Genomic DNA, 19,255 nt, shown 5'->3' with positions numbered 1-19,255 from the left:
GGGAGAAACACTCAGGCCCGAGGCAGATACACGAGTGGCAGGGGCCACAAACAAAGTCCATTTAAATACAGGCTGGTAAGGCTCAAAGCACAAGCATAAATAAAAGGTTTGTCTTTGCATGTGCTTCCTCATTCAGTGTTTTGCATTTAAGTGTATTTGAATGCTCAAAGATCAAAGTCCATTTCACTGAAAAATGAAATTGACCAAAGCTGATCCTACTCAGGAAGTCAAGGACCAAACATCACAGCTAAGAGAGGAGTTAAGACATAAAACATATATTTGCTTATGTTCTTGTGATTCTCCAAAAGTTTCTAAGATATTTTTAATAAAACTGAAATTGTTATGTGTTCAAAGACAAATCTGTCTTTGAACTTAAAGTAGATCTTAAAGTAGATGTATTCACAACTGTTTCTCACACATGTAAAGTTGTACAAATTAAAGCATAGATGACCTGCGAACCATACGTACTTTGTGTTAAAAATGAACATCTAAATACATGAAAGCCTTCACAGAAATTTAAAGGGACAGCCGAGTGTCTTTATAAACATCTAAATGGGTACAGAGACATGACCGAATGCTGCATGTGTCGCATACAGAAGCATCACAGAGTCACAGAGTCTCACATGTGGCCCAACGTGGCCCAAGAAGCTATCCAAGTTATGCATGCTTTGCACACCATGACCATGCAGTCATGCATCCTACAACTGAAAAAGCTAATGATGGCATCACCATCCCACTGTGGATTGCATTTCCTATGACGACACCATTTTTCTGTTTGCATTTAATGAACCACGTGAACAAACTTCTGTTTTTATACTAAACCTGCTTGATGTCATGCTCACCATTTACTGCCAAGTGTATAGAATCCCATTTACACATGACAGAAGTGCAGCAGTATTGGCACTGATAAATCGGTTCTGAATTCCCTGATTAATTTCATGCGCCATAAAAAGATTAGGAAATAGTGAAAAGTCCATCTCAGTTTAGCCTCTGATGACGTCCTCAAATGTCTTTCTTTCTTCAATCAACAACGCAAACTACCAACTATGTTCAGTGTTCTTTTACATAACACAAAGATAAGAAGCAGATTTTCACCACTAAGAAGCTGAAACTATTTAAAAGATAAATTAGTGCTGTCAGCGTTAATCTCGTTATGTCAGCGCAGGCGTGCAGCTAGTATAGAAAATGGAAAGACAACAACAACAACAACAACAACAACAACATGTGACTAATGCAAATGACTGTTTCTCTGGTGGTTTTTTTATTAGTGTTGTTTGAATACTTTCCCCTGGAATGTCACATGGTTTCTAAGAACCGGGCCCCCTGTCTCAAATTACTAAAACACAAAAAGTCAATACTCCTGTGGGGTTTATGGATAGCGAAACATCAGCATCTTTGAAGATGCCATTATGAGCTAAGCAGGCAAAAGGCTGATAGAAAGAAAATACTGCTACTGCATCCCATTGTTAGTTAGGCCAAAGCACTCCATCAGGGATTAAAGTGGAGCTTTACATGTAAGTGAAATACAAATCATTGTTTGTTTTTGGTGACAGTGTCTTTCTGCGAGTTATTCCAGGTTACACTTAAGGCAAAGCTGCTCCAAATATGGCCCTGACATGTCATTGCGCCATTCTTTCCTTAGTCCCAGCGCTAACCACATCTGTCACATAAACAGTCTGCAACTTGGCAGATGACAGAAAACCAAAACAACAGAGTTGGAACTAGACAAAAAAAGGAAAGTATGACTCATCTGGCCAATAAAAAGCCAACAGCTGAGGAAGCAGAGTTTACTTTTAGGGTAAATAACTGAAAGAAAAATCTAGATTTGGACATCTTGATAAGAGAGTGAGGAAAGTACAGCAAATTACTAATTTTCCCTCATTTATATGAATTACACAGGAAATTAGGTTAGGTACTAAAAAAACTGAGCATAAAACTATCACGAGAGAAGGAATGTGGGAAAGACTGTCTGAGGACTGAAACTAAAGGGCAATACAACCTTTTATTTGTAACAAGAAGAAACATTTAATTTATGTAAATGTTTTTTTATTCTGTATTCAATAATGCAGAGTTCTCTAGAGAGTAACAAAACAAGGAAACATATTTATTTCCTCAATAAACTGGGAACATTTTCCTCTTTTAGAGCAACAATGGCAGCACAAGGTCCAGGTAACGGAAGGAAAATGATCTTTCACGATTGTTCATTGAATGTTTCAAGTATAACGTCACCAGAAACTCCCAACGACTGACCTCAGCGTGCTCTTCCTGCAGATTTCTCTCTAAATCCCCTGAATCAGCAGCATGCACTTCAAAAATGCATGAAGGAGCTGATAATCTGCTCAGTCCTCTACTCAAAGTTAAACACAGTCAGCAACATTCCATAGAGTAAACTGGGACCAGGCCAATTAAAAAGTCCTTGACCAAAACATCCAGCTCCAGGTACTCAAAGTAGGTTTGGAGAAGTAAAGGCCTTTATTTTATTACTACTGGCAGTTGTTCAAATTTCCACAAGAATACAGGTGTAAAACTTTGTTGCTACAAAAATCTCCAATGGTGCACAAGTCCTCTGCCACCTGGGGCTTCCTCTGACCCCCATCAGCACCCGTAGACGTCCCACAGTGGAAGCAAGCTGCCAGGGAGTGATAACTGCATGTGTGAGATGGGCTTAATGGACAAGAACACCTTCTTACTTACTTTCTTTTTAGATTTTCAAGTAAAACATTTAAAGTAGAAAGGCTGCCGTAAAAAGATCAAATAATAATTAACAAAGTGATTTACGGTGAGTTGATGGGGGATTAGAAAATGATTGTAATTTTTTTTTTACCATAATCAAGCTCTAATATAAACTCTGGGGTTATTTTAGCATGTGGAAGATAACACCATCATAAACCTCATCACAATAATGATAAAGTTTCCATTGACAGTTTGGACCACTGCGATTCCCAGTGTCTATTCATTTAAACGACAGAAGACGTTGAAAAGTGGATGTGATGAGACGGTTGCTCCACTGACGGCTATATTTAGGCTGAAAGAGCAGGACCGACCATCATGAGGAAAATATGCATTCATAACTTTTCATCGCACTAACACATTACAGACACACCAATAAGAGCCATCACTAATCGTAACTTCATCACAATTCATTGGTGTTACAAATAAGCACCTACGGGTTCTCAAAGTACTGGATAACTTGTGCACACTTTTAAAAATGGAAGGAAATCTAGTTTAAGCAGAACCATTTTCCTCAAAAAATGGCTAAAACAATTAATCAGTTACAAAATACAGTAAATAAAACATGTTTCCTGACAGCTTACAGATCACCGTTTCCCTAAATGTCAGCAATCAAATAAGCGAGTCCTCATTTATTTCAGTAAGACTTTCAGCAAACAAGCAAATCCCGCTTCGTCTAAATGTTGCATTATCATTACATATAATCCAATGATGAAAATTAGCACTGCTGTAAGCCTTCCAGACTTCCAGTCAAATCCTGTCTGAGAGGTTATACTGAGCAGTGTCTGTCAATATTTTTGTAATCTTATGGATATATTTCTCAAACAGGCCTTCCTGGATTGCGCTTCATACGCCTGCAGCGATACGCCCACACCAGCACAGACCTGCGCATCTTGATCTGCAGTTCTGCTTCCTGTCACCCTGCCCCTCTATACTCAAGAAAAACATGGATCCGATGTCGGGCAACATTTTTGGCTTTCGCCTTGTACAGCAGGTCTTCTGTAAAACCAACAAAGGATTAGCAGAAGACTGGAGCGTCACCTTCCGTCACGTGTGTGCGTGTTCATGCCAAAATGTGCGACATGGGCGAAGAGACTCACAGCACAACTATGCACCAGCTGTTAGGAAATCCTGACACTCCTCCCCAGCCACACCCCAAACACAAAGCATGTCTGTGTGAGAGAGAGCAGGGGGAGGTGTGGGAAAAGAGTAACAAATTCAAATAAAAATGATAGAAAAAAATGAAACAAAAAATATATTTTAAAAAATCCTTCTACAGCAGAAAATTCTAAACGTTTGCTCTGTGTCCATCTGGCTGAAATTTTTAAAAAAAAAAAGTGGATATAATTAAAAACAAAAGAATAAAAAGTGGGAAGACTGTGACTCTGCACATCTATAAGGTGACAACAAAACAGGAAAATGTGCTTAGTCATGTCCTCTTTACACGACAGAAGATGTCGAAAGGTGGATGTGACGAGACAGTTGCTCCACTGACGGCTATATTTAGGCTGAGAGAGCAGAACAGGCCATCATGAGGAATATATGCATTCAGTTTTAATGCTGTAGGACAGCATGCAACAGCCCCTCTGTAGTCATCAACAATATCCTAACTTGGGTTGCGGCGAACGCACGATATTGCCTGTATGTCACTCAGCTTCACAGAAATTTTTGTTGCTGTTAAATTTTGTCTGTAAGCAAGTGATTACCTAACTGTTAGCCAGGATAGTCCTGGATAATCCGCCTTTTTGACTCTCAGAGTGACCATAATTTACAAATGATACTAGTACCTGACCTCAATATAGCAATTTAGCCCATAAAGTCAATGTAAGTAAGATCAGTTTTCTGATAAACTTCTACACAAGCGGAAGTGTTTTTGCAAATCACAAGAGTCTAAATATCTAAAAGCAGGAAAAGTATCCATGTTCACTGCAGGTTTCAGAAACTCAGCTTTGATCAGGTCTAATTCATTTGCGTGTCTGTATCGAGTCAACATTGCTCTCTAATTTCTTAAAAATAGAGAGCCAATCCACTGGACAGTGCTGCTCTCTACTCCAACTATATTTTAAAAGAATAACAATAACAAGGCCGATGCATTCATTTTTATCATTAGGGGTGGTAGGGTAAATATTTCCTTCACGCCTGCAATAAATATGCAGATTCAAACGCACCCAGATTGAGATAAACGCTCGCACTTTTTGCACAACACCTCATGTTTCTTTTCACAACTAAATAAAACCTTATAGACACCTGAATCAGGGCAGCGCAGCCGAGGCCTTTCTGTTCCTTCGCATTGTTTTCGTTCTGGGCTGCAGAGCACAGCCCCACCCTCTGGCACTTCAAAAGAACAGGGAATCCCTACCCATCCCATGTCATATGAGCACACACAGATGAAGAGAGGGAGGAGGAGGAGAAGAAAGCCACTGGGACACGGAGGGAAACAGTTACACTGCAAATGCAGCAACTTCCTATGTCTGTGTTTTGAAAGGCAGAATGCAGTCGGGCTGCATTAAACCAGGTCACTGGAACATTGGACTAAGAAGAGAAGATGTTTGGCTGAAATTTTCCACAACGTTCATACTCATGGTCCCACCCAGGAATTACCCAACACAGCCAAATTCGTCTGACTCAAACCCAACCACAAATCATGAGCATGGTTCCAACCTCCATAAAAAAAGCCAAATATAACCAGAGTACTGCACAGTATATAAAAATCATACCATTAGTCATGCAAACGAATTCCCTCTCATTACAGTCTGACATGTAAGCAACTCCACAGCCATCTCATAACAACCTGTTTCACAAGCTTCCAGTTGATAGTAGCGTAGGTTGCTTTACAAAACAAAAGCATAGACTCGAAAAAGAGATCATATACGTGTCATATCAGCTTCTCGTCTCTGGCTCTGCATTTACAATCTTTCTCTTCACATACAAAGTCCTGAATTGCCAGGTTCCATCGCTTCTTGAAGACCAAGCACCGTGTTTTACAAAGAGTGAAGGTTGACTTGTGGTTTCTTTCCGCTGTCCGACGTCTCTTCCTTGGATCCAGCTCACAGTTTGGATTCAGGACACAGACACGCTCTCTCTGCTTTTAAGAATAAGCTTAAAACTGGTGAGCGTGGAACCATGTTTTAGTTGCAGGCTCAGTTTGCTGGATGGCACACTCAACATTTGTCCTGCACGCCCCTCTTTTTCACTCCCAGTCATGTACACGCCACCATTTCACATCAATAACTTGTGCCTGTTCTCGCCAGTTCTTGTAGTTGTTCACCGTCTCTCTTTGCTCCTCTTCTCTGGCTTCAATTGGTCATGACTCTGATAATTTAACAGCTTCACGCAAAGACTTAAATGATCTTTGATCATGTGGTTTACCTTCACTAGGGTGTGCATCATAAAATACCCTCTTTTGCCATGAAACTGGCTGCACAGATGTATTTGCTTCTACAGCTACATCAGTTTATGACTTTTGCCTGAAAAAAGAAAAGTAATAATTTTCTCTAAGTGCACATCTCTTTTCCGCTCAGTCATTTTCTGAAGCCTCTGTTCCCCGTCCACGACTCCACATTACTGCTGGTATGTGGATTGAAACACCAGAAGATGACACAAATTATCTACTTGATGTTCTCATGGAAAATGGACACGAGCTTTTATTCCGTACTCAGTAACAACCCCACCTGCTGGATTTCATTTGTGTGTTTTGATTCCTACAGGCTTCACCTTTGCCCCGCTGCTGTTCACGTTGGTCAACTTAAATGTAATAAATCAATCAAATCAGGAGTGCAAAACTCAACTCTTCGCTGTCAAACACTCAGACTGCTCTTTACACTTAGTTACACACAGTTGGCTTTCCTACTCTTTGCTATGTGTGCTGTCAAACACAGGGGGATATTTTTAATATGGTTAAACACAGAAACATCACTTGCTATTATCCCTGCTGTTTTTCCATCACATAAACAGTGACTCCACCAACTATTATTTCTAGACTTATTTTCCTGGTTCATGGTTTATACTGTAAAATATCAGGAAACAAATACCAGGGTGAAATAGTGGGATTAAGTCATAAATATCAAGTTAAGAGTGTAAAACTGCCACACATGAAATTATGGAATCATCAACTGTTTTGCATGTTGGCTTGAAAAAAAAAGGGTTTTTTTGGTTATCTTAAATACTTAATCAATTATGGCAGTCAGCCAATCAGAGGAAAGCATGATTCAATTTAAAACACATAATGCACATTATCAGCTTGGTAAGCAAAGGTCCGAGTCGGACACTCAAAGATCAGCTCTGTCTTTATCTCCACAGGAATTTGGTTCGCCTGTCCTAAACCTGCAGCCTGTCGGTTTACCACCCTGACCTAATTTCTTTGCTGTAGCGACAGGCATTTCAAACCTCTCCTTTGATCACCGCGCTCATCTTAAAAGCAGCCAGCAGTAGTCTGAACTTTTGATGTCTGTGTTTGAGGTCAACCCCTTTTGATTGTCATGTGATTAAAGACCATAAACTGGCTGCTAAATAATAAACAATATTTTAGGCCTGGTGGCAGGATCATGTTGAAGTAATTTTGCTGAATGATTTCTGAATGATGCTGTCCAGGAAAAAACAAAAATAAAATTATCTTGCCTTTTAACATTCAGTAATCACATTCAAAGCTTTAGAGGCTGCAGACTGTGAAAAGCAGAGCAAAGATAAGCAGCAGAAGAACAAAACATCTGATTTTCCAGCTTATGTGGATGAAGAGATTACAGGACAATGGAGTACTAAGAATGCACAAAAAACGGTATGTGGTGTCTTTCAAAAGCACACATGATAGTATTGTTGCATCAGTCTAGTACTGTCGTATCACTTTCTGCCATTGTTTACATTCACAGTGGATGATAAGGAAGGAGGACAAAAAAATCCCCAAAAATCTAATCAGACAATTTAATCAACGTCACCCAGCTGGACATTGACATCTTAAAGAAACTAAAAAAAAGGTAAAGTGGCCTGAGTTAAAACTAGTTAGAACTCAGAGCCAGTCGCAAAACAACAGCCTCAAATGAAATAGGTTTATATCCTGTTATTTGATCAATTTACAAACTCTGATGTAAGTTTAATAACTTAGTTTGTTATGAGAGTATTTTGCATTGAATCAAAGTTTATTCTATGCGCTGGGAGTTATTTAATATTGCACAACAGAATATAAAAGGGTGAGTATTTGTTTAAAATAGCTGGTAATGCTTATAACACATGTAAACTGTACACATCCTCATAGGAGTCGAGTGCAGTTGTCAGAGGAAGTTGAAAGAGTAGGTTCACTGTACTGGAAGTACATAATCATAAACCCTGATTTTTATTTATCTTGAATTTTCTTCTTAACTTTTGCTTCTTAAAATCCAGTCTCACTCAGAGTCTTGACTGAGTTAAATTCTGCTGTAAACTCCAAAAGCCCTGATACAACAGATACATCTTTTTGTGTCCAACGATGCTGAGAGAACAAGGTGAACGGTGTTGGTTTGTCTTCAGAAAGATAAAACTGTAGCATTATCCTCCGGCATTCTTGGCCTGCTAACTATGAGCTGGTGCCCACACTGCCTATCAAGCCTCATTCCAGGCATATTTCCTAGGAGGGTGAGAAATAGTAGACAAGTAGCTCCAACAAAATCTATACTTCACAGATGATCACAGCTATTTCACTGACTATTAAATTAATTCACTACTGAGGTTCAGGTTTGCTGCTTTTATAAAAACAACGATTAACCAAGAACACTCAGACTTCTTAAATGTGAAGATTTGATACATTTTTCCAATATCCATGTTTTGTTGTGTTGGTTAGACAAAATAAGCAATGTGAATATATCAACTTCAGCTTTGAGAAGGTCATTCGATGTACTAACTAAATAATCTCTAGTTGCAGCCCTACTTAAATAACCAAGAGTTCACGTTATCTTTGCTCCCGTGTGCCTTTCTGACACTTTGCTTTCAAAGCATGCGAGGCAGAGCCTTCAGTTACCAGTTATCAGTTCCTCTTTGGAACCAACTCCCAGTTTGGATTTGAGAGACAGACACCCTTTAGATTTTTTAAGAATAGGTTTGAAACTTTTTGATGAAGTTTATAGTTGAGGCTGAACCAAGTCACCCTGAATTATCACTTATTTATGCTACGATAAGCTTGGGCTGATGCAGGACTTTCTTCCTGTCTGACAGAAATACTTGAACAAATTAACAATTGATCAACTCAAAAAGAAACAACCCATGTTTCTAGTTTCTTACATGCCCAGATTTTGGTCTGCTGCTTAAATAATGCAGCCTGAAGATTTAATGTTGTCCTTTGAGAAAAGAACAACCTAAGAAAACTGTTTCACTTTTTTCCTCTATGTCGTCTCAGGACTCACAGTGAGCTCCTAATCATTTAGTTTGGAGGTTAATGTGACATAGGTGACGTAGATAAACTGTCTTGTATGACAGGCAGTGACAGACCGTGTCTGTTTCAGAGGTCAAAGTTCACAGCTGATTATGTCCCACTGATGCCGATTATCACTGGGACGTGTAAATACTTTAACATCCTTTCACTGGTTTCACATTTTCTTCTTAAACACAAAGTTACTTAAAGGTTCCACAGTGTCACACAGAGAAAACATGCGGTTTCCACACAGCTGCTCTAATCCACTGATCTTTCTGCGTGCAGGTAAGCTTTTATTTTTCACCTATTGTTATTGCCGGGCATCATTTTTGTGTGACAATGGCTGTGTTGATGGATTGCTCTGTGACGGGAGGGGGGCCGTGTTTGGGTCTGCCTGGCATCCTGCCATCGACTCAGCCTCTTACAGTTCCTACTCTGGCATCATCATCGATAATAGTAAATGTGACAGAAAAACAGAAGCCTCTTCACTACAGTGTCAGCAGGTTTCAAATCACAGAAGCCTTGGAAAGGATGGCTGATGAATTGTGCAGTTTGCAAGTGTGGAAAAACACAGGTATACAGTGTGACCGTTTGTTACTGTTAACAATAAGTGACAGCTATCTGTTAATCTCTTATTATAAACAAAACAGGGTTGAAGAATTGGATAAATGCTTTAGTATTTATTGGACAATTCCTTTGTGTTATTTTTGTACCTGCTTCGTACTTTAACACACAAAGAAGGATGCGCCTCATTTCTTTTTGTTGTATTAAAGGAGAAAGGAAGGCTGAACACAGACAAGAGTGGAGCTTATCTTCATGTAGAACTATTAATAGTGAACGTAATATTGTAACTACTGCTCCTACTTTCTGAGCTAACAAGCGATCCTTGAGCCCATGCTAGGTAAGTCAGCCACGGTCTGCTAGCATAAACTTTGGACACAAGATGGCCAGAGCTTTTGTATCTGAAAAATGAAGCTAATGTAAAAAGTCCCTTAATATGAATTCTCATGGCCAGCAGGCATTGACTCCTCTGGTTGCACAAGTCTAATTGTACAGAGGTCTATGGGAAGGCATGAATTTGGCTCAGTTGATCGATGACCTCAGTAATCACATTTCTAATAAGTTTATGGTTTCATTTAATGGTCAGCATGACACTTTTTTCTTAATCATCTCCCCCAGTCAAAACGGGGGAAAGTCAAAAAGAAGGATTGATTAGTCACTACAGGATGAGCATGCAGTGCAGAGATCTATCAAGTCCTCATCAGGATTCAAAGACACACACCAAGGTGCTCAATATGCTAATCAGGCCATTGATTTTTTTCTTAGAAAAATCAGTCGCTTTTCTGTCATTGTTTTCCCAACATCTCACCAACGAGTAGTTACAAAAAGCTTTCCTCCTCCTTGAGCCTAGTCCTACCACAGAGTATTTCCTGTTAAAGAGAAGTTCTTCCTCTCCATCATCGCCAAATTCTTGCTCACAGGGTCTCATCAGATTGTTGCCCATCTAATATTTTGGTTTTATCAGGATTTTATTCTGGCTCTATATAATAAAAACAGAATTGAACTGAAGTACATTATGACATTTTTAACCCAAAAGAATACTAGACGTCAGAAAGAACATTGACAAACTAGACAATCAACGAAAACAAAAATGATATTCTCTCAACATTATGACCACATAAAACGATGCTTTCATGTGACCTTCTGCAGTAAAGGAAATTACAGACTGTGATATTACGTTTTTTTTATGGATTTCGTTAAGCTTGATAATGAGAAACGAAAGAAAAAGCATCATGGGAGAACACTGTGCTCTTAAGGATTATCTGCCACCTCGGGCCAAACGAACAAATTTGCAGAGTTCACATCGTTTCTCAGTTCTCATTGGAACCTGTGTGCACATGCCCAACACTAATCTCCATTCCTGGTATAATGGGAAATAGTAATGTCACATTTTATAAGCAAAGATCAAGTAAATGGAGAGAATGACAGCTGTGTTAAAGATGTGCAGTCAGTCTGCCTCCTGCTTTTATACACTAATTTCGTAACAGACAAATACACCAAACATCTCAGGAATGAAGAGAGAAATTGAAAAATAGAACAGGTTTGATGACTCTCCTAAAAAGCTTCAGGGGCACACTGGGTTGTGAAGTCACACGTAGGAGATTAATTGACTGACATCTCCAACTTCTTTGGCCATTTAAAAACACTGAAATGAGCCTAATGCTGACTAAATCCTAGGACTGATGATGTGGACCGTCAACAAAAGGGCAGAATGTGACCTTTCCAGGGGCTATTTATGAGGCCAACATTAACAAGCAACAAAATTTGTTTTGCCCAGTCAGGGTTTCAAATGTCAGACATGCTGCAGTCTGGATGCCATTTTGATCATTCCATGGACAATCTGAGAAATACCTCCTGGAAGGTGATGCAACAAACAGCAAAAACAGACAATGTGTGCACAACCTGCCCTATATGTAGGTGATGTGCAGGACACAGGAGACAGCAAAAAAGTGATGCCTTCATGAAGACCTAGCAGAGATTCAGCCAATAAAATCTATGCTATTTGCAACTTTTATGCATTTTATTATTGATGCTCAGGAATTTAAGGGAAATTAAATTAAACTTTATGGCTTAAACTTCTGGTCAACCAATCTGCAATAAACTGCAGCAGTCTTTCCTATGAGAAAAACAAATGCCAATACCGTTGTATCGTCTTGCATGCAAGACTTCAGAAAATATCCCAAACATGGAAATTACAGGGCGTTTGTCTGATCCTTTAATTTGACTGGACACACAAGCATGTGAGCTGGGATGTCTGTCAAGTATTTTGAGTAAAGAAGCAAAAAGAACACAAAACAAAACAAAAAATCAGTGGGCAGAGCTGCAGGGAAATTAGTCATCCATGTCAGCCATCTTGGCAGACATCCTATATTTGATGTTGACTGTGAGAACTCCTGAGAGAATAGGAAAGCAAATAAACCATAACAAGACTGTGATAATATACGGACTACAACAACACTGCGGTACATACCCATGGTGGCAGCTCTGTGGTTGGCACACTTTGCTTCACCGCTTTCTCCTCCTGCTGCAGGAACGCTAAGGCACGGTTTATCCTGTAGTCCCCGTTGCCATAGTTCTTCCTCCAGTAGAAAAGCATTGCAAGTCCAATCAGAACCCAGCTAAAGCTGAATTCAAAATATCCCAAGACGTAGATAGGAAATATTAGGGCAAAAGTCTTGGCAAAGTTAATCCACATTTGAGTGACATCTGTCAGGGATGATTGCTGCTCTTCGGCCAGCTCTTCTGGGGACAGAGGGGGGCCCATTGTACTTGTGGGGGTGTTAGGTGCTGCAATGGGCCCATTGGCTTTGGCACCCTCTCCCGCTGGACCGTCCATCTTGTTACTCATTTTCCCCTCTGGAAAAACAGTAAATTACAAGAAAATGTTAGTGCTTATTCACACGCTACAGAGGCAGAAGCAGACAAAGCTCCAACTGTTTTTTTACTACAATACTACAAAGAAAAGGCCTTGTGGCTGCAAGATTTCCATCTCCATAAACCAAATTATAAGAGATGAATGGAGACACAGTTATGCCCAAAGGAATAAAACAACTTTAAGCTTGACAGTGTTACATGAAACTGAGAAATGATTCCCTCAAATGAACACCAAGATTGCTATGTAGTCATCTCTTTTAATTAAGAATTGACTTTAGTATTTAGAACTGGATGAGAAATGATGGTGAAAGAAAAGAATCCAGTAATAACAACCACGATTTCTATGTTCAAAAGTAAACACTAGAAGGTTTTCGGACCAAGTATAAAAAGAGTAACATTTATTTTGATGTAAAGCGCTGGTATATATATAAAAATGCCCGATTTAGTAGTAATAGGCCTTCTCCAGAGGATCCATGTTGTCTTAATTCCCCTTCAACAAGCAGGCTGTAGTAGCCTGGATGCAAATGACAGAAAAATACATTAAAGCTGCAAACTAATCCCCGTTAAACAAATCTGTACAAGACAAGAAAATCTTCTTCTTGGCCTGCAGTGTAAATCAATACAGACTACAGGCTAAGCTGTCGTTTATCTTTTTCTCTTGCACAAAACTCCCTTACAAAAATGCCATTTTTTTGTCTCTGAGGAACAGGGGGAGAGTACGCTTTAGATAGAAACGAATTCATTACCTGTGGCAAAACAATTAGAGTCACTCTTTAATTCGGCATATATTCATTGCATCCCCTCGCATTTCTACGAGAGTACTTCAACTTTGAAAAGTGCCTCACCCGTCCTCGCTTCAGCCTTGCGCTGCCAAAACACAGTGCAGTGGCTAGCACCGACAAGTGTGAAGGCGTCATTAAAGTACACTCTTTACTGCTAAATGTGTTATTTTATGTGGCTATATGCGAGCCGAATAAAAGAGCATCAATGATTAAATCAGAGTGTAGTTACACGATTCATAAAAGCGCACATAACTTGACTGTTAAAAAGTGCAAGTCTTAAATCCTCATTTCTTAGATGGAGTCTGACGCCCCAGAGTGACACGTATTAGGGCTAGGACTTCACCTACCAGTAATACGTGCATCAAACACCAACGAAAAACAACTTCTTTTTCTTCCCTTACCGCCAAGGAAGCGTCACACTCACCGGTATCCACCTGCGACATTCGCTGCTCCTTGAAAAATGAACTAATAATCACTTTGTCAGCTTCGTCCACTGCATGCCGAGCAGCTCAACTCTTTCTAACCCTGCTCCCCGTCAGCACATCCTCCTACTGTGAGGGCGAGCAGTCCGCCTCAGCAAGCCTGCAGGAAACTGTCATCGCGGGAAAGAGGTCAGCCTCCTTCAGGGAGGGAGCTTCAAACTGCACAGCACAGCAGCAGACACGGGTGCCACCCGGTGGCGGAAAATCCACCACAGACATCGAAAGAAAACTAGTTTTAAATGATAAGATTCAAGTTTAGAAAATAAAATTTAAACAGATTTAGTTTAGCATGTTGAACTGACCATTTTAATTAAATAATTTCCCCCAGGGATCAATAAAGTATTCTGATTCTGATTCTGATTCATTTTACTTTCTCTATTTTTATAAATACAGTGCTCACAGATAAAGTGATGCGATTTTTTTGTCAGTTCAACGCTGGTTTATCATTGTATATATAGAGAAAAGTGATTGTATAAAATAGTGACTATTAAAGTGTCACATGCCTAATCTAGATTTAAAGCCCTCCTTGGCATTTCCTCCCCGGTCTAAGTCCAACTCATATATCAAACCATCAGGTATAACGTTACGTGGCTGCAAGGAGGAGAAAACTGAAAAGGCAACTAAAAGGTGCCGACAACGCCACCTGGGGGTGGGATTCACCCCAGGAAATATTAACTAGTGCAAAAGTTTTTGCGAAGGCACACAGGTTTGTTATTGACAAAGACAGAGGCGCGGCAATCACTCATTAAACAAAAATAACTGAAAATTAAGTAGCAGACTACAAGACATTTAATTAAAACACCAGATATTGCTTAAAAACAACAAAATTAATTGATTAATGCAGTTAAAGACAGGCAACTCGGAGAGGCCAGGGAGGAGTGCCCAAGGGGTGCTACCAGATACCCGAGATTCGCACTGCAGTTCTCGCTGCAACTTAAATGGGGTTTTATGCTCATATTCCGGTGTTTACCCTCAAATGCATAAGAGGAAACCTCACCAAAAGTGCTTAATCTCCCCCAACATACTGCAGACAAAACCCTTCTTGAGTTTCCTAGACTTAGTACCAGTCAGCTCAGCTATTAAGCAATGCAAAGGAGCAGCCAACTAGGCAAATCTTTCAACAAAACAGCAATAGTAGCTTGCAGAGCCAAAGAAGGAACTCAAATCCACTTAGAAACGGTTTCTATTTTATTAGTGTCTGTAGGCACACACAAATAGCTTGAAAAAAGGAACACTGTTCCAACTTTACTTTGAGACCTTCTTACTGAAGATGGCCCAGAACAACTCACATGCTCCTCCACTGTAGAAAGAACACAATGACATCTTCCAAGTAGAGCAGTAATGACTGCTGGTCCCCAAATATGCTGTCCCTTAATTTCTGAAATGTACTCGGGGCATTACACAACTTAAAAGGGCATTATAGACTATGTGCGCGTTAGCATATGCTACTTCCGGTGTGGAAACTCCTGTGGGGAGCTTTGTTTCCGGTGTCCTATTCGCGCCTTGTTTACGGTCCAAAACAAGTTAAGCAAATGAATGAATCGAGCGGCGATTTACATTTCTATAGATGTCTTGGGCATTTACCCAATATATCTGTAAATGATTTGAATCGACTTGTCGATATTTTTCCCCTGCGCCTCAGAGCAAAAGAGAAAAGGGATTCAAATTTTATATTTCTCAGTATCTGTAAACAGCGGCCCCTCGTTTATCGCGGGTGTTATGTTCTAAAAATAACCAGCGATAGGTGAAATCAAGGAGCCAATTTTATTTTTTGACTGTGCAAAACGTTTCGTGGACATCGTGGACATACAGTACTGCACTTCAGAGTCACACTGCTAGCCATGCAGCGATTCTGTACTGTACAGGAGAGACATCAAGGAGGAGCAACGATCAGGACGCAGGACACAATGTGATGTAAAAAAAAAAGGCATGCAAACTTGCACTAAAAAAATCTGCGAAACAGTGAGGTGAAAGGTGAACCGCGAGGGACCACTGTAGTTTTGAAGGTAAGTCACAACATACCCTTCATAAATGCTAATGTATAGAAACCCTTACCAGCAATCATTAACTTTTTGTGTGGCTTTTTTCACGGTTTGTTAACATGCTGTGTAGGTGTGTACCTGACTAGATGATATCGACATAAAGGGGAAACATCTGGTTTGACTATTCTTCACCTGTAGTTTGAATGCTGAACATTTGCCCGTTTAAATCATAAGACCAGTCACTATACAGAGATGTGCTTCTGAATGTGGATGATGTGTCTTCTGCTGCAGTAATGCAGTTCTGCTTGTGTTGAGTGATGTAAACAACTGATCGATCTAAACTGTTTAAACGTCAAAATTGATCATTAGATTTTTTTATGACACAACAGCGGTGAGTGTTCCCACCTTCTGCTCTTTGTAACTTAACGCGATCTTTCCGTTTTCGAGTTTTGGACATGATTTTGGAGTATATCTTCGCAGTAGCGATTGACCGCAAGGTAAAGCTACCGGAAATGTACAACCCTACATCCGGTCTCAAACCAGGAAGTTAGCATTTTCTCGTGCACAGGGTCTATTCCACTCAAACAACCTAAATGGAATACAGAAGGGGACTTGGCTATAACCTGCTGCAAGGTCCAAAGTTGAAAACAGGATGACACCTGACAAAGCATCAAGGGACTTGTCAATACTGGGTAAGGGGAAGGCATCCTTGTGGGATACCCCCTAGTGTCAGAATACACAATGCATCGTAGTTTGTTGTGTATGGGGCATAGCCGTGGACCAGTCAGGGTGCCCATGCTGATCCCCGTCCACAGACCAAAGTGCCACAATGATGTGAGCATATCAGAACTGGAACACGGAGCAAAGGAAGAAGGTCTGGTTTGACCTTTTTTTTTATACCACGTGGATGGTGGTGTGTGTTCTTTACTGAGGAACATCTGAGACTATGATTTACTATGCAAGCCAGAGGAGACAGTGTGATGCTTCAGGCAATGTTTTCATGGGAAACCTTGAGTCATTCCATCCATGTGGATGTTCTACTTGAATTACACTTCAAAGGTCTACGTTATAACTTACTGAAACACTATTTTAACACTTCAGCCTTCTAGTAACCTGACTGTGAAATGATCAGGACCCACACAGTGTTCAATTGTCAGTTGCAGTTCTTTTATTTTGACCCACAGCGTTTCCCACTGCTTCGACACCTTGTGTTCAACCGGGAAGCCAGCTTTCCAGGTATACCCCCACACCACACACACTGCTCCTTCCCAACTCCAGACACTAAAAGGGGGAGAGCTCATTCATTACAATCCCTCTCACCCATGTCACCTAAAAGGTAAACCTGTTTCTCCATCACCTGTTCAGCTCTGATGATTCAGTAAGGACATCTCCTGGTTTCATCTGCATGTTTCCCTCTCACCAGATGTCCTGATATCACCAGATATCATGACCAGCAGGTTATTAAATAAATTCTAACAACAGCTGATCAAGCTTAAACATGCTGCTGTTGTTTAGCGGGACATCCGGCGGTTTCCTCTTTCTGGCGCAAAGTGGGCAATAAACAAACAAGAGAGAAAAGCCGATCAGCTGATCATTGATCAGTTTCAAGATTGAAGTAGCAACAGGAGAGAGAGGGGAAAGAATGAGAGAAAAGGCAGCTGTGCAGTGTAACAGAATAAATCCACCTTTGTGTCTTTTTCCATTCTAGCTGAAGTACGGAACAAACTGCGTCCCTTTTCAGCTCAACACCAAACGCGTAATATTTTCTCTGAATACGAGACAATTCCGTCTTTTTACAGGACGGTTGGCAACTCTACTAACTAACCTTATGAATTAAATAAAGTTCACTATTAGTAAGATCATAGCACCCACCCAGCTGTATAGACACTCCGTCATGCTAGCTAGTATGCAGTATGAGTTATTGTAACTGACTGTAAAAAGTCAGCACAAGGAAAACAAACTCCACCTAAACTTGGTTTATATCTGACCCAGATAGACTGCAGGTCATAACTTCTTACCTGAAGTTCAGTTCACCTGACACTCGGACCGGCGGCCACCGAGCAAATGCCCGGTATGCCCGATGGCCAGTCCAGCTATGCTCGTGCCATCACTTAACCCTTCGCGTGCCCAGAATTGCCGACCCCTGTTGTAGATAATCATTTATACGGCTATGGATGCAATCAGACAGCATGGTACTATTTAATAACTGTATATATCCACAAGACCATTGGACTTCCTTATAAGACAACCTTTCCCTTTGATGACATCAAATGAACACTAATAGAAAATGGATTTAGACGCTTTCAAAATGATCAAGATAACTGCATTATTTACAATCATTAATGGCATGATGGCAGTGAAGAGAACATGAACACTAAACTTCCTTAGGGTGGTGAGAAGGATGAAGAGCGTTACGAAGTGTTACAAGTGTTACAAAGCTGAGATATCATTTTTAAGCTTTTTATGCCATGAGAATCATAGATATGTAAATAAAAATTAAGTAAATAATGCACTCTGAAACTTGATATTCCAAGCAAAAATCTGGTGTTGCAGACTTATACCACAAGCCATATTGTTGACACTCTTTGTTTTGGTTTCTCTTCCAGGGCCAATTTGGCTGGGCGCACCAATCAGGTGTAAATTGCCCACAACAATATGGTTCCTGGGATTATCCAGGTGCATAAAGCTCTCCCCTACAATAAGGTGGAAATTCATCAAACTGATTGGCATCCTTGTGCCTTAGGATTACCTTGTTGTCAGTGGTGTCACTGCTTAGACTGCTGCTCACACAATGGATGTATCGATGGATGAATTTTAAAATATCTTTGTGTTAATCCATAAAAAATAGAAAAACATAACAATTTTGTTTGCTATCTAAACCATTAAGATGTCTTTTTCCAGTATTCCAACTTCGAGATAAGCACAAGTGATCTAAAAAAAATGTATTTAGTCACCCTAACCTTTGCATGGAAGCAAACACAATTTCCATAATAAAAGGATGTAAACTATGTTTTCTCTTATAATTCATTGATATATTTTTGTATGTATTTTTTTTCCTATGAACCAGATGCGACACTAAAATAGCAGATGTGCTCATCTTCCAGCAGGCAATCCCTTATAGTAATCTTATAGTCTAAACCCATGTTAACCATCACTAGTCAGCATTATTTAGAGCAGGTAAGAAAACTGCCCAGATAAATGAAGATAGTTTTAGCAGCATTATGAGGTGTAGTGGAAGAAATTTACCTGTACAGTTCGTCGCTGCTCTCAGTGCCTACTACAGCAGACAGAAACCATTTCTCCACTAGAGGTCATGAAAGTGTTGTAAACTGAAGCATCACAGCTACTGTAGAGACACGTGTAGACAATCTGGTATCAGGTGATAAAAAGTTAAATTCACTTTTCTTTTCTTATCTTAAGAATTAGCATTTTTCAGTGTCAATCTTCAGTTAGTGAAATTTCCAGATT

At 40.0% G+C, this 19,255-nt stretch overlaps 1 protein-coding gene and 1 long non-coding RNA gene across 5 annotated transcripts in view; one reads left to right on the top strand and one right to left on the bottom strand.

Annotated features, from left to right (window-relative positions):
• Positions 1-13,910, bottom strand: part of esyt2a (extended synaptotagmin-like protein 2a) — a 52,167-nt gene extending 38,257 nt beyond the window's left edge. For 3 of the 4 annotated variants that reach the window (XM_004565509.6, XM_004565510.6, XM_004565511.6), the window contains exons 1-2: positions 13,748-13,910; positions 12,138-12,523 (exon numbers count right to left, since the gene is read on the bottom strand). In XM_004565509.6, coding sequence (XP_004565566.3) covers positions 12,138-12,523; positions 13,748-13,766 — 405 coding nt within the window. In that variant the 5' untranslated portion in view covers positions 13,767-13,910. The remainder of the gene's footprint in view (positions 1-12,137; positions 12,524-13,747) is intronic. The other variant, XM_004565513.6, reaches the window with a different exon arrangement.
• Positions 13,911-15,345: 1,435 nt separating this feature from the next.
• Positions 15,346-18,754, top strand: LOC143413380 (uncharacterized). The gene is made up of 3 exons (XR_013094006.1): positions 15,346-15,811; positions 16,972-17,023; positions 18,394-18,754. It is a non-coding gene; the product is annotated as an uncharacterized LOC143413380 (long non-coding RNA).
• The last annotated feature ends 501 nt before the right edge of the window (positions 18,755-19,255 follow it).

The sequence above is a fragment of the Maylandia zebra genome, linkage group LG18 (genome assembly GCF_041146795.1).
Source record: "Maylandia zebra isolate NMK-2024a linkage group LG18, Mzebra_GT3a, whole genome shotgun sequence".
NCBI lineage: Eukaryota > Metazoa > Chordata > Actinopteri > Cichliformes > Cichlidae > Maylandia > Maylandia zebra.
This window is presented reverse-complemented; position numbering and strand designations above follow the sequence as displayed.